At 39.6% G+C, this 13675-nt stretch overlaps 1 protein-coding gene across 1 annotated transcript in view; it reads left to right on the top strand.

Moving 5' to 3' along the window:
- LOC145505998 (flavin-containing monooxygenase 3) overlaps positions 1-2637 on the top strand; it is a 32136-nt gene extending 29499 nt beyond the window's left edge. Inside the window, exon 9 of the mRNA XM_081489523.1 lies at positions 629-2637. Within this exon, the coding sequence (XP_081345649.1) occupies positions 629-971 (343 nt within the window). The 3' untranslated portion in view covers positions 972-2637. The remainder of the gene's footprint in view (positions 1-628) is intronic.
- The last annotated feature ends 11038 nt before the right edge of the window (positions 2638-13675 follow it).

Below are 13675 nucleotides of genomic sequence, written 5' to 3'. Positions count from 1 at the left end.
CTTGAATAGTCCTGAGTGGGGCCATTAGGGTGACAGCTATGAGCTAAATTCAGCCATTCAACAAATAGTTATCAAGGATCTACTTTGCAGCTGATATGCCACTAAATCCTGTTTCAGCTCTCTATAGCTCCTGCAATATATCATAAAAAAGAGACCCAGAAAGATTAAAAATCAGAGGAGTTTGGGAACATATGGATGTGGACTTCTATTTTCTAGCTCATAAATCCTCTAAAATGTAAGGATGCCTTCCAACAGGTGGCTCTAATAAAATGACTCAGCCACACAAGAACTAGTTAGAAGAACTGGGCTCCAGTCCTATCTCTGTCACTAATCAGCTCAGTAGCCATGAATTAATAACTTCACTCGAGCAAGAGGCAATTCATCTACTTGTAAATGTGGATAAAAATGCCTTTCTCAGCGGCCTTGTTGTGTTGTGGAATGTCCAAGTGAGATCAGTATAAAGTCCTTCAGTAAAATCTACAAAGTACTAGATAATGAGCAACAATCCCCTTACCAACAAAAGGATCGATGTTGATTTGCATGGATAAAAAGGTGTGAGGCATTTTCCCTGTTCTTGTTTCTACACAAAGCTCAGATAGCTACAGTCTTATTTCTCTCCCTCTTCTAGGTTTGGCAAAAGTGATACCATACAGATGGATTATGTTGTTTATATGGATGAACTTGCCTCCTTCATTGGGGCAAAGCCCAACATCCCATGGCTGTTTCTCACAGATCCAAAGTTGGCATTGGAGGTTTACTTTGGCCCTTGCACCCCGTACCAGTTTAGGCTGGTGGGCCCAGGAAAGTGGCCAGGAGCCAGAAACGCCATCCTGACCCAGTGGGACCGGTTACTGAAACCCATGACAACAAGAGTGGTTGGGAGTCCTCTGAAGCCTTGCTTATTTTACAACTGGTTCAGACCTGTTCTTATTTCTGTTGTAGCAATTGCTGCTTTCATTGTGTTGTTCTAGCCATCACTGTATCTAGGATTCTGAACATTACTAACAATATCTGGGAAGAAACTTCACTATATAAAAATCAAGAATTTCACACCTCCTATTTTCCTATTCAGTGGGCATTAGTAAGACAGTACCATCTCTAGGCTTCTAAATAAGCCCATATAAGAATCATGTCATGATCTAAAGAGCATTTATCATTTCCCCTTAATTTTCACTAACATTTCATAATTCCATAACATTTTATAGTTAGATACATGCTTTTCAACTTAACTCATCTAAAATATTTGACATGATTCCTTTTCTCCTTTAACAGTCTTTGAAATACGTATTTCAAATCTAAACAGCAAGTAAATTAAGCAGAGTAGTCACAATATGATAGTCTCAGCCTAATTTTACAAACTATTCACCAGGATCAAGGGGACAATTTGGTTATTTGGCTATTATATTCTATTTTTGTTTTCTGCTGTGTCCTCCAGGCAATTCCTCCTGTTCCCTGGCCAAAAAAAGTAGCATGAAGACCCTGTCCATAATGAAAGTTAGCAAGAAGTAACTCATTTTATTTATATTCTCAATAAAGAAACAAACTTTCACATGTAGCAGCAAGATAAGGACAACAACAACAATGAGTGGAGCACCAAATATATCTTTTAACTGAATGGAAAGTCATAAAAAATTAAGTCTTTAGCCAATGCTGTGACCCAAGTCTAATAAAACCTGATATGGATCATATAGAATGATATCCCTTATGGAATGTAGTACCAAAATAAATCTAAAATGTTATTTTTAAAGCATTATTACATCTTACAATTAAATTTTGATAGTTAAAAATATTTATGTTTGACATTATGGAGCAGATAAAATAATCCATTAGCATCATCAGTTATCAGGGGGTTCTTCGTATTGTTAAACTCTTTATTTCTCCCTACACCTTCAATTTTTTTCCAAACAAACTTTATTATTTAAAAAAAAATGTGTTATATTTGATTATGAAGGAACAGACAGAGATTTGGGGGAAAATACTATTGTATCTTTCTTATTTACTATTCCTTTCTCTATTATGCTTCTTTAGGTAAAATACTTACAAAACCCTGGAACCTGTCAAATCTCTACCAGTTCCTAATAACCACACAAAAAGTCCTGCTAGGCTCAGAATTCAGCATAGTCCAAGCAGGACAGCCCCTTTAACCTGTCAGAGACTGAAGACACACCTATACCTTCATCTGTAGCTAGAGCCAGGAGAGCAACAAGAGGAGAAGGAGACCATGTTTTTCTCTAACACTTTCTTCTTTTCTTTTCTTAATTCTCTTGGTATTTTAATCTTCAGAGCTAAGATTTATTATGGATGCTGCTGTACACAACTTTAAATCATTCCCTTTTCCTAACTGTTTAAGTCAATAGACATGAGCTAGTGAAGCACAGGGAAGCCTGGCGTGCTGCAGTCCATGGGGCTGCAAAGAGTCGGACACGACTGAGTGACTGAACAACCAAGCAGAGTAGCATTCTGCTTTGAAGTTCTTACAAGATGTGAAATATTCCTAAATATTACCAAGTGACACAGAACTTTTCTGGAAACCCTATGACCTAAATGGAATCAAGTAAACAAATTAAATACAGCACATAAAATATATTTTCTTGAAGTTATAAATACTAGTGCACAAAATAAATTGAAGACTAAAACTGATATGATACCGTTTCTGTTATTCTTCCTCATATGATTCTTTAAGTTTTGTAAACATTAATTGGCTCATGAAGGATGGAATATTCTTCCTAAACTATTATAGCCAACATACTCTTTTTACTCTTTTTAAAATTAATTTTTATTGGAGTATAGAAACTAACAAGGTTGTTAGTTTCTACTGTACGGAAAAATGAATCACCGATATATACACATATATCCCCTCCCTTTTGGACTTGCTTCCCATTCAGGTCACCACGGTGCATTAAGTAGAGATATACTCTCTTAACAGTCCTATTAACATCAATCTATTCCCATAACAAGCACTTCCCAGGTGGCTCAACGGTAAAGAATCTGCCTGCCAATGCAGGAGACTCAGGAGACACGGGTTCGATTACTGGATCAGGAAGATCTTCCGAAGGAGGAAATGGCAATCCACTCCAGTATTCTTGCAGGAGAATCCCATGGACAGAGAAGCCTGGGGGGCGCTACAAGTCCATAGGGTCACAAAGAGTTGGATATGATTGAGCATGTTCACACACATTCCCATAGGAAACTGAACTATTGCAATGTCTTAATTACTTCGTACATAACATTAATGATTCTCAATTATTCATTTCTGCATATTTAACTCTGATAAGACTAAATGTGTGTGTGTATTTCAACTGACTTACAGAATTTGAACATATGAAGCACACAAGATTATTTTCACTCCCAGTTTCATCTAGAAATTCTTACCAGTTCTTTAAAGTACATAGTTAGATATTAAAAATAAAAGCAAATAAACAAAATTTTTTTGTACAGCTGACAAAGCTATGCTGATTAGGTATGAAACTGACCTGTAGGATCACGGGATTATTGGCCACATACAGTTTCCATAATGGGAGGAAGGGCCTTGAAAGAGGTTTTGGCAATTCAGCCATTTAGAATTATCCAGCTTCTGAAACCAAGTAGTAGATTTTGGCCAAATACTGAAGTCAATGCCAATCTTCAGTGTATTTAACTACCAATCTTTTTCACTTTCTCTTTTCTGGCCTTTCATTTTCCTCTTTATCTTTCTCTCCTTTCCTTCTCTGTTACTACTCTTTCTTCTTTTTTCTTTCTTCAACTTCTTTGTCTTCCTTCTTCCCCTTCCATCTTTTTCCTTTTCCTTCAGCAGAAATGGAGGCAGGAGCACTCACTTCAGAGGACTCTTAGATCTTCCCACATTCTAACCCCAAACAGTCTTCCAAGAAGTGAGCATGCTCCCCTAGGCACAACCATGCTAGATGCTGTGATGAAAATGCCGAGTTAGATATCACCCTTTCAGTCTATATTTAAATATCTTCAGTCAGGTACACAGTCTGGTATGTAACAGAGAACTGAAAAAAAAAAACCTAACTTTGTTTTGAGCAAGCAGAAACACTTTTTACAGAAATAAAGTCTTTGTGTTCTCAGTTGTCCAAGATTTTCAGAATTTGCTAGAATCTGCTATAATGTTCAAGTAATAATTAAAGCTTAATTAGTCCTCAGAATAACCCTTTGATACCGGTGTTATCACCAGAGATTCTCAGAAGTCAAGCAAAGTCTATTCTTTCTATATGAACATTTTTTTAATGAAGAAATGTCAAAAATACTATAAAAACTGTAATTTATCTTAAAAGGTTATATAGCAAAAACTAAAACTTTAGCACAAAAGAATATAATGCAATATTGCATATATAGTCAAAAGATAATTACAGGTTTTATTACTAAAATAGGGATTTATAATACCTTACCTGTACCCTAAGATTCAGCTGCAAGTTCAATGTTTAAAGATAGAAAATTTCTTTCAGTTTTATCATAGTGAATTTCATTTGGAGACAACACTAAAATGATAAGTGTGAGGACCTTTATCAATATAAGTCTTGGACCAAGTGGTCTCTCTGATGGCCCTTCTAATCAGGACCTTAAAAGTCAGTGGTCCTCAACACAATCCAATACAATATCACCCTTTTAATAGCAAGTGTTTTGCAATGCTCTATCTACAATCCTGAAATGACACTTAATAGACAATATAACCTATCTACATACATTAAAAAATATGTCAATCACTATAGCCTCAGTTGTAGTGTATAGGATCTCTTTGGATTTTTCACCTACAAATACACATACACTGGGTTTCAAAAGTTGTTTGAAATATTGGAAAAAATCACTGAACAGGATTTTAAATGGTTTCTAATATCTGAAAAGAAGTGAGAAAAGGGGCCTCCCTGGTGGGCCAGATGGTAGAGAATCTGCTTGCAATGAAGGAGACCTGGGTTCAGTCTCTGGGCTGGGAGATCCCCTAGAGAAGGGAATGGCTACCCACTCAAATATTCTTGTTTCATCCTAAATGAAGCAAAATCACCCCTAATTATATAATGATTGAAAAAAATCTGAGTCAAAGATTATAATCCAGGATTATAGACTCGTCCAGAAAGAGCACAGTTCAAATCTAAAGCCACATCATATGACATCTAATCCAGTACATTGTTTCAGCATGTCACAATAGCCTCCTTATTTGGAATGGTTTTTCAGGGTGACAACTGACCTTTTTGGGTCTATTGATCTTTTGCAGACACAGAAATCATGCAGCACATATTTCCCCTCAATACAAATGATATACAAATCATAGTCCAACTTGCTGACATTGATAAATGATATTAGCTATGTATAACCAGCTCTTTGTATTGACATCCAGAGGCTACGGGGAATGGCTGGACTCTCTTTTATTTGAAGTACTCATATAACCATTTATAAATTTTCTATGTTTATACATAACACTGCCTACTTGATATATTATCTGGCACATAGATAGGCATCTCAAATATAAAACTACTAAATTCCACTCTTCATTTTCCTCACCACTAACATACATATATACCCCAAACTTGTTCCTCCCTCAGCCTTATTCACTCTGGTAGTAAGATGTCTAAATATTCAGTTTCTGAAGCCCAAAACTAAAGCATGATCCTTGATTCTTTTCTTTGCCTCATGTATTAGTTTGCTAGAACTGCCATAACAAAATACATGAGACTGACTGGCTTAAACAACAGGAAGGTATTTTCTCACCATTCTGGAAGCTAGAAGTCTGAGACCAAGTTGTCAGCAGGGTTGGTTTCTTCTGAAGCCTTTGTCCTGTGCTTGTAGACAGCACTCTCCTCCCTTTGTTATCACATGGTCTCCCTACTTTGTGTGCCTGTATCCAAATCTCCTCTCCTTATAAACACACGGAGCATACTGAACTTGGCCCATACCCAAACCTCATTTTAAATCAGTTGCCTCTTTAAAGACCCTGTCTCCAAATACAGTCACAATCTGAGGTACTGGGGCTTAGAACTTCAACACAGAAATTTGAAAGGGGACACAATTCAGCCCTTAGCACCTCACTACCTTCCTACCTATATCATCAGCAGATCGTTGCACTTCCCTCTACCTCCGCAGCCTCTGCCTTGGTCCAAACCACCATTAACTCTTAAGCATCACTCTAAGAGCCTCCCGAGTAGTCTCTTTGCTTCCAGTCTTGCATCCTAACATTCCAATTTCTATACAGCCGCAAAGGTGATCTTTCTCAAACACATATAAGATCTTATCACCTCCAAGATTAAATCCCCACAATAGTGAGCCACTGTAATTAGAATACAACACAAAATCCACTAAAGCCTTTGACTGTGTGGATCACAACAAACTGGAAAATTCTTAAGGGGATGGGAATATCAGACCACCTTACCCACCTCCTGCGAAACCTGCATGCAGGTCAAGAAGCAACAGTTACAACCATACATGGAACAATGGACTGGTTCAAAATTGGGAAAGGAGTACATCAAGGCTGTATTTTATCATCCTGCTTACTTAACTTATATGCAGACTACATCATAAGAAATGCCAGGCTGGATGAATCACAAACTAGATTCAAGATTGATAGGAGAAATATCAACAATCTCAGATGTGCAGATGATGCCACTTTAATGGTGGAAAGTGAAGAAGAACTAAAGAGCTTCTTGATGAAAGTGAAAGAGGAGAATGAAAAAGTTGGCTTAAAACTCAGCATTCAGAAAACTTAGATCATGGCATCTGTTCCCATCACTTCATGGTAAATAGATCGGGGGAAAAAAGAAACAGTGACAGACTTTATTTTCTTGGTCTCCAAAATCACAATAGATGGTGACTGCAGCCATAAAACTAAAAGATGGTTGCTCCTTGGAAGAAAAGCTATGACAAACCTAGGCAGCGTATTAAGAAGCACAGACATCAGTTGGCTGACAAAGGTCCCTATAGTCAAAGCTATTGTTTTTCCAGTAGTCATATACAGATGTGAGAGTTGGGCCATAAAGAAAGCTGAGCACTGAAGAATTGATGCTTTCCAACTGTGATACTGTAGAAGACTCTTGAGAGTCCTTTGGACAGCAAGAAGATCAAATCAGTCAATCGTAAGGAAAATCAACCCCAGAATACTCATTGGAAGGACTGATGCTGAAGCTGAAGCTCCAATATTTTGGCTACCTGATGCAAAGAGCTGAGTCATTGGAAAAGATCCTGATGCTGGAAAAGATTGAAGGCAGGAGAAGAAGTGGATGACAGAGGATGAGATGGTTCGATGGCATCACCGACTCAATGGACATGAGTTTGAGCAAACTTCAGGAGATGGTGAAGGACAGGGAAACATAGTGTGCTATAGTCCATGGGGTTGTGAAGAGTCAGACATGACAGTGGCTTAACAATGAACAACAACAAATGGAAAGAAACCCATGTTACTAATTCATGAGGCTAATCAACTTGTTATATAAAGTACAGAAGTATATGGTTGCCCTTATTGCTTATTACTACCATCCTCATCCTGATAGCATTCCCTGTATTTTTAGGACATCACACTGTATCTCCAAGGGCTTTCAGATTTATCACCCTCTTTTCATGAACACGTGAGCAGTATGTAAGCTTACCAGGATAGTCTCCACGTCTATATTGCAGAGGAGGAAATAAATATGCAAAGAGCTAGTGGCAGAGCCAAGAAAGAATCTTTCAATCCCCTGGCAAGGTACAGGTTAATTCTTCGACAAAAATAGAAGGAAAGCAACTATAGTCTACAAGCCCAGGTCTCTGTTGACCATTTTTCTAGGATTAAAATAACACTATTAAACAAAGGAAATTCCAACTATACTTTCCAATCTTAAGATGGTTCCTACAGCACTCAAACCTTTTCTTATAGACTTTGTACCTACTATATTCATGACTGCTGTTCACAAACTCAGTTATTAGACTTAGTTATGGAGGAAGCCCTGAAAATAAACAGCTTACTGAATTATAAACATTAGTTGGTCAGAATAACTGCCCATTTCTTCTTGCCAAAAGGATTAAGTTGTAATAGTATACCCCACATGAAAATGTATAGCATCTTGCTTGTTGCATAACTATGTGGGAATCTGATAAATAGAGGTTTCAATTTTATGTTGAGTTCATGCCACAGATATGTAGAAAGTCCAAGGCACGCTCTGACACTGGGAGAAACTCTGGAGGCAACGGGGTTCGCTTTTTCCCTTTATGCTTTTGTGCTCCTTGGCATATTTGCCATATTATTCCAATACCTACTGATTTCATACTTCTCCTGCTTTCACACTAACCTCAACAAAGAGTCTGTAATTCACTCTCATTAAGGATTACTGAAAATAGCTGGCAATGTCCTCTCTCCTGAGGTGTATATTTCAACATCTCATTTACACAATTGGTACTTTAATTCTTTTCTGTACATTTTTATTGGAGTATAGTTGATTTCTGTATAGTCAAGGATATGTATGGTCTTCCCAGTGGTCATGTACAGTTGTAAGAGCTGGACCAGAAAGAAGGCAGAATGCAAAACAATTGATGCCTTTGAACTGTGGTGCTGGAAAGACTTCTGAAAGTCCCTTGGACAGCAAGGAGATCAAACCAGTCAATCTTAGCGGAAATCAACCCTGTGAATACTCGTTGGAAGGACTCATGCTGAAGCTGAAACTCCAGTGTTTTGGTCATCTGATGAGAAGAGTTGACTCAGTGGAAAAGTCCCTGATGCTGGGAAAGATTGAGGGCAGAAGGAGAAGAGGGTGTCAGAGGATGTGATGGCTGGAAGACATCAGTGATACAATGGAAGTGAACTTCGGCAAATCCCAGGAGATGGTAAGGGACAGGGAGGCCTGGCATGCTGCAGTCCATGGGGTCACAAAGAGTCTGACATGACTGGGCAACTGAACAACAACAACTGATTTACATTATTGTGATAGTTTCAGATGTACAACAAAGTGAATCAGTTGATATCCAAGAGGAGGGCAAGTTGGTGATTTCTTTCTTGTAGCAATAATGAAGACAAAACAGTGAGTTTCCAGGTGGTAGCAATAGTCAAAGTCTTACAAATGGTTCCAAAGAACACTGTGATTCAATATGGTCTACCCATTTTTGTAAGACTCCAGCCAGAAGTAGATGGTATGAAAAGATCCAGCTCCTGAATGGAAAGAAGGGATTATAGATAAGAACCAGACAGGCTCTCAGAGTCCCACTCAAGTGGCCTGGAAACCAGATTAGGGCTTCCATTCTGATTTTAAAAACAAAGAGGGTAAAGTCCAGTCATGAGAGAAAGGGTTAGTACAGGGTTCTCCAAGAAGCATATACCAAGACAGGACTAAAGGAACAACTTTATTCCAAACTAACTAGACAATTTACAGTTCACTCTCTGAATAAACCCATCTTCATGCCTATGTGTGTTTTAAGTCACTTCAGTTATGTCTGATTCTTTGCAACCGTATGGACTGTAGCTCACCAGATTCCTCTGTCCATGGGGATTCTCCAGGCAAGAATACTGGAATGCGTTGTCATGCCTTCCTCCAGGGGATCTTTCCAACCCAGGGATCAAACTGGCATCTCGTATGTCTCCTGCATTGGTAGGCAGGTTCTTTAACACTAGCGCCATCTGGGAAGCCCCCTTCATGCCTACAGATACAGTTATCTTCCTGCTTGGAGTCTAAGCATCTTTCAAATCCATCTTAAATCTAAACTCTTTCCTCCTGAGTCAGACTTTTTACCTGTTCCCCTGGAACATGCTGAGGTCTAACTCTGATTATGAATCTAAAGGCAACAAAGGATAGATAGGGGTAGATCTTGAGGATAATAGCCATCCTTTCACAGTTATTACAGGATCTTTAAGCATCCTCAGATATGGAAGGTAGGCTGCTTCCAGGATTACAGTGACTCACAAGTTCAAGATTCTCAACTTCATTGAAAGACTTGATGAGGCTGGGGATTCAGCTTATGTTATGATTCTGAAACCTACAGAAGTAAAATTTGCTCTGATTTCCAGCAAGATTACCACTGAAGCTAAAAGAAATACAAGGTTCTTTTAGGTCCACCACAGAAGCTCTGCCTCTCTGACCATTCACTGAGCCCAGAGTCTAAAGACCTAAGCCTGTCATTTTCCTTCTTAAGCACTTCAGTTTGCTCAGAAGTAGCCATCCCTCCACTTGACCTTTTGGGCATCTTTGTTGCCACACAGGTAAGCATAAGAGCCGCTTGTTCCTACAAGGCACTTGCTTTAGTATACAATTTCCCACAATCAAACATAGGTGATAATATTGTTAGTTGTGATACCACCATTTTCCATGGATTACTGCATCCCAATTTACAGTTGTCAAAGGGCTCAGCACTACATTCAGATCTAAGGACATGACCAAGCCAGCTCCCACATATCATTTTTAAGTGTTTGTTTTATTGGACCATTCCTGACATCAACTTTTGTATTAGTCAATACCCAGTCACCATTTATTTTAACATAAAGAATATAATATTAAAAATTGTTGGTGAGATACTAGAAACCCTAAAGAACAAAAAGAGGATACAGAATATGATAGAGGTAGTAACTGCAGAAAGGGCTATCACCTCCAGGCCTAAGAGACAAAGGGAAGAGACTGGGATGGTTGGAACTTAGAAGCTTAAAGGAAACTTGCAGAGCTGAGATTGCACCTCTGAGGAGGGTGCCAGCTGGCTAGTGTTGGCTCTTTGAAGCAGCATGTAGAAACTGACTCTATGAGTATTGGAACAATTGTAACCTGGAACTAGCTATGGAACCAGTATATTGCTGCAGTAGTGCTGACAGGAACAGGAAGCAAATAGAAAGGAGTAAGTCCCTTCTTTTCTAGGTTCTAAACTCCCCCAGACAAGGAGCCCACTGGCAAAGAAGAATGAGGTTTGCAGAGTCCCAGGCCCAGAAAGTAGAGCAGAAAAGAACAGGTTTGATGAAAAGACAACCTACTGAATGGGTGAAAATATTTGCCAATGATATGAATGATAAGGGATTAATATCCAACGTATATAAACAGTTCATACAATTCAGTATTAAATACAACCTGATTTAAAAAATGGGCAGAAGAACTGAATAGGCATTTTTCCAATGGGGAAATACAGATGGCCAGTAGGCTAAATTCTCTATCTTATGGAACAATGGAAACAGTGACAGACTTTATTTTTTTGGGCTCCAAAATCACTGCAGATGGTGACTACAGCCATGCAATTAAAAGATGCTTGCTCCTTGGAAGAAAAGCTATGACAAACCTAGACAGCATATTAAAAAGCAGAGACATCACTTTGCTGATGAAGTTTCATCTAGTCAGAGCTATGGTTTTTCTAGTAGTCATGTACAGATGTGAGTGTTGGACCATAAAGAAGGCTGAACATCAAAGAATTAATGCTTTTGAACTGTGGTGCTGGAGAAGACTCTTGAGAGTCCTTGGATAGCAAGGATATCAAACCAGTCAATCCTAAGGGAAATCAACACTGAATATTCTTTGGAAAGACTTGATGCTGAAGCTCCAATACTTTGACTACCTGAAACAAAGAGCCAACTCAGTGGTAAAGACCCTGGTGCTGGGGAAAATTGAGGGCAGGAGGAGAAGGGGGAAACAGAGAATGAGCTGATTGGATGGCATCATCAACTCAATGGACATGAGTCTGAGCAAACTCCAGGAGAAGAACAGGGAAGCCTGATGTGCTGCAGTCCATGGGGTGGCAGAGCTGGAAACAACTTAGTGACTGAACAACAATAACAACAATTCTTATATAGCTGGTTTGGCTTATACTTCAGAGGCCCCAAACAGTAGTGGTCTCTCCACAATAGTCCCCTTGACCCAGAAGTGGAGGCACTGCGATGCACTTCCTCAGCAACCTCTCCTCACACTGGGGTCCCATCCTGCTTCTAGGCAGCCGTACTGGACAGGATTTAATATAACCTCAGTTTAGCTCATCTTGGGAGGCTCACATTTGGCCCTCAAGAAACCATTACACATGCTTTGTTGCAACACCCTCTGGGAGTGCAAGCCAAAGGCAACACAGAAGGTCCTTCCTAGCTAGCCAGTCAGAATCTGATCCTCTAAATTTCCCAGGTAGGAGGCAGGTAGACAAAGTTCCTCTCTCTAAGTGGTTGAATGGAGCTCCTCCTTTATGCACGTGGCAAGAAGCAGGTCTTCTGATCCTGTTTCTTTGATGGAAAAGAGACACACAGCACACCTACAGCTCTTTCCAGAGAGATTCATTTCAAGATTCTCTCTCAAGCTCCATTTTCTTGACACTCATACTTTCAGTTGCATCAGCTGAAACTTCCAATTTAACTTGGCTCTTAGCAGCCAAATTAAATCAACTTTTGGACATTAGAGTCATATAGAACAATCATCTCTTCAGCAGTTTAAATATATTTGTGTTGTCTTTAGCTTACATTTTCTATCTGTGAAGGGGTTAGTTTGATTTATTCAGTAGATTGAGCTTCCCCAGTGGACCAGCAGTAAAGAATCTGCCTGCAATGCAGGAGCCGCAGGAGACAAGGGTTCCTTCCCTGGGTTGGGAAGATACCCTGGAGGAGGGCATGGCAACCAGCTCCAGTATTCTTGCCTGGAGAATTCCATGGACAGAGAAGCCTGGCAGGCTACAGTCCATGAGGTCATAAAGAGTTGGACACAACTGAAGAGATTTAGCATGCACTCATGCATTCAGTAAATCAACAGATTCAGAGAATGTTGGAAGGATGCTATTAATAGTTCAATTTTCTTATTTTACAGAGTAGAGATCTGAAGTCTTGTGATAATTAACACAAAGTATACAACCAAAGGGGTCAATCACTGAGTATTTATTAAATAGCCATTAGAGAAGGGTATGAATGTGTTCAGGGGTTCTAGGAATACAAAACTGGTTTCCAATTCTTTTAATTTTTGACTGTGCTGGGTCTTTTTGGGGGCACATGGGCTTTTGCTAGTTGCGGCGCAAGGGCTTCTCTTGCTGGGGAGCACAGGCTGTAGGGTGCATGGGCTCAGTAGTTGCAGCAAGTGGGCTTCTCTAGTTGTGGCACACAGGATTAATTGCCCCGTAACGTGGGGGATCTTAGTTCCCCAACCAGGGATTGAACCCTTGTCCCCTGCATTGGAAGGTGGATTCTTAACCACTGGACCACCAGGGAAGTCCCTGGCTTCCACGTCATACCACATAACCCATTGTGCTAGACACTGCTCAGTGACATTGACCCACTCCTGGAGGGTCCCTCCTGCATCCCAAGGATTGAAAGCTTCAAAACTACATTTCTAAGACTTGTTTTCAGTTAAAGCTTGGATACAATTTAGGTTTTCCCATTGAGATAAACATCTGGGCTTGGAAGGCAAAGGGAAGCAGAGGCTACATTTCTGTTACATGTTGGTGGGCAAACCGGTTCCAACAGATGTGTTTACATCAGTCAAACTCCATACCTCACTTTTTGAAGGCATCTGTGGTAACAGCAGAAGTTTCCTGTCCTTTGGGTGGTTGCTCTAGTGCTATGACCTTACAAGGCCTGTGGCAGCCCTCTGGTTTCTGCTCCTCCTGCCCTTTTATCTGCTCTTTTTTTGTGTGAAATAGAATAATTTCTGCTTCCTGTTCTAAATCATGAGTGATATGCATATAGACCATGAATATAAAATCTTAAAGATGGAAGGACCTTCTCTGAGGCATCAACTCTATAATCACTCAGCAAGTTCCCAAACATCTACCTCCTAAATATCTCATA

Source organism: Giraffa tippelskirchi, chromosome 5 (genome assembly GCF_054371585.1).
Source record: "Giraffa tippelskirchi isolate mGirTip1 chromosome 5, T2T-mGirTip1v1.2.pri, whole genome shotgun sequence".
NCBI classification, from domain to species: Eukaryota; Metazoa; Chordata; class Mammalia; order Artiodactyla; family Giraffidae; genus Giraffa; species Giraffa tippelskirchi.
This window is presented reverse-complemented; position numbering and strand designations above follow the sequence as displayed.